Source organism: Cebus imitator, unplaced genomic scaffold (genome assembly GCF_001604975.1).
Source record: "Cebus imitator isolate Cc_AM_T3 unplaced genomic scaffold, Cebus_imitator-1.0 Scaffold566, whole genome shotgun sequence".
NCBI lineage: Eukaryota > Metazoa > Chordata > Mammalia > Primates > Cebidae > Cebus > Cebus imitator.
In genome coordinates, this window is record NW_016107881.1 from 497,974 (window position 1) to 500,373 (window position 2,400).

Here is a 2,400-nt window from a genome sequence, read left to right on the forward strand (position 1 = left end):
TTTGAGATAGAGTCTCATTCTGTCGCCAGCCTAGAGTGCATTGGTGCAATCTGCAACCTCTGCCTCCCGAGTTCAAGTGATTCTACTGCCTCAGCCTCATGAGTAGCTGGGACTATAGGCATGCGCCACCACATCCAGCTAATTTTTGTATTTTTAGTAGAGACATGGTTTCACCATGTTGACCAGGATGGTCTTGATCTCTTGACCTTGTGATCCACCTGCCTTGGCCTCACAAAGTGCTGGGATTGCAGGTGTAAGCCATTGTGCCCAGCAAAGTGAGTAGGTTTTTTAACTCATATCTCATCAAAGAGCTCACAGAAGTTCAAAGAATGTAAATTATGTATTTATTTTCCACTTAATAAAAATAACAAAAAAATACATTGTTAGTAGCACACTAGTTAAATGTTAGGCCATGCTAAAATAATCCAGGTGTTTGTGGAAGCTAGTTATATGGCTAACTTTTGCTTGCCTTCTTTTCAAATATGGAATACTATCATTCCTGAGAGTATGCATGAATCCATTTGTGGTGGCTGATTAAGGACTTTGTCCTCCTACCCTGCAGAGACACAGAATACAAAGGGCTGCAGCTCTCCCTGGATCAGATCTCAGCCTCCAAACCAGCCTTCTCCTATGCCAGCAGCTCCACTCCCACCATAACTGACAACAGAAAGGGGGCCAAATCCCGGCTCTCCAGCTCAAAGTCAAAATCCAGGACTTCCCCATACCCTCAGGTAAGTGCATTGCTGTTTTGCAACCTTCTTTTTTGGGGGACATGGTTTGAGCTTGAAGTTGAGAAAGTATTAAAACTGTTTGGAATGAATTATCTAGTTTTAATAACTAAAACTTCTGTAAATCTCCAAAGTTCTCCAAACTATCTGCCTCCTTTTCCTTTAAAATAACTGTGCTAGTAAAAATTTGAAATGATGTTGTGGTTTACCACATTAATTAAAGGTCATGAGAGTCTGGTTGCTGTCAGAACTATAACTTCTTTGTGATTTTGAGGAGTTTGATCCTGAATTTTCCTCCCACCCCGTGAGTGACCGGAAATATGTAACCAACAAAACAAAAGACAGGAAACAAGAGCTTGATGTAGAAAAACGAATCTTGGGACAGGAACTAAAGAAAAAGAAAATTAAGAGGGGGAGGCAAAGGATCAAGGATGCGTGTCCTCGTAAAATTTGAACACAGACTGGCTATTTACTAGAAGGAATGAAATAGAGAGGGTCTTCCAGATGACAGGAATGGTAGGAAAAGCAAATTCTTCTCATATTTGCAAGGTGGAGAGAAGATTAGGCCCCAAGATGTATTCCAGAAACATTGCAAGGTACAAATAGGATTCCTGGTTCTTGGAAGAAAAAAAATTTTTCTGTTCAGTCACAGACATAGAAACTAGGCTATGTCAAAGTGCGTACACAGCTTTCCTGGCCTGAAGGAAGTAGGACAGGACTGAGAATTATCCACTCCCAATATCCTGTGGCTTCCTCATCTCCATCCTTCTCTTTTAATAATATCATGTCAAACCTCCTGCAGTTCACTAGAGTAGCTCAGGAGATGCTACCTGGGCTAGTATAAAACCAAACTGGAGGCTGGGCACGGTGGCTTATGCCTATAACCCCAGTACTTTGGGAGGTCAAGGTGGGGGGGATCACTTGAGGTCAGGAGCAAGACCAGCCTGGCCAACTGGTGAAACCCTATCCCTACTAAAAATACAAAAATTAGCCGGATGTGATGGTATGTGTCTGTCATCCCAGCTACTCAGGAGGCTAAGACTGGAAAATGGCTTGAACTCGGGAGGCAGAGGTTGTAGTGAGCTGAGGTCATGCCATCACACTCCAGGCTGGGAGATAGTGAGACTCTGTCTCAACAAAACAAAAACAAAACAAAACTAGTTTCTGAGTCACTTACTCCTCAAGGTGGTCTTTATCATTTATGTTTAAATATATTTTATAAGTAAAAATGACAATCTGGTGAGTATAGAAACTATTGTTTCCTTATTTGTCAGACTTATGTTATTCTGTTGATATCTATAAGTGTATACCATGTGAGAAAATGTTGTTCACTGAACCAGTGGTCACTAAGGAGCTACTATTTGCTAGATTATTTTGGTGGCTTGGTGTATGAAGATGAGAACAACGTGGTCTCTCCCTTTAAGAGACTTATGTCACGTGGCTTGAAATCTTCCACAGAAGATCAGATTTCTTTACCTGGCAAAAGAAAGGAGAGTAGATGTGTAATGCCCAGATGTTTTTCAGTGTATAACTTCCATTATAAGGACTGAGCACTTTACTTATAGAGTATATATGTTAGTCAAAGTCATGGCAGAAAAGGAACTTCCTCCTCCTCCTCTTCTTTTTCTTCTTCTTCCTCCCCTCCTCCTCCTCCTCCTCCCCCCCTCCTCCT

The 2,400-nt window shown here is 41.6% G+C and overlaps 1 protein-coding gene across 1 annotated transcript in view; it reads left to right on the forward strand.

Annotated features, from left to right (window-relative positions):
* Nucleotides 1-2,400, forward strand: part of SIM1 (SIM bHLH transcription factor 1) — a 77,328-nt gene that overhangs the window by 44,694 nt on the left and 30,234 nt on the right. Inside the window, exon 10 of the mRNA XM_017515930.2 lies at nt 563-731. Within this exon, the coding sequence (XP_017371419.1) occupies nt 563-731 (169 nt within the window). The remainder of the gene's footprint in view (nt 1-562; nt 732-2,400) is intronic.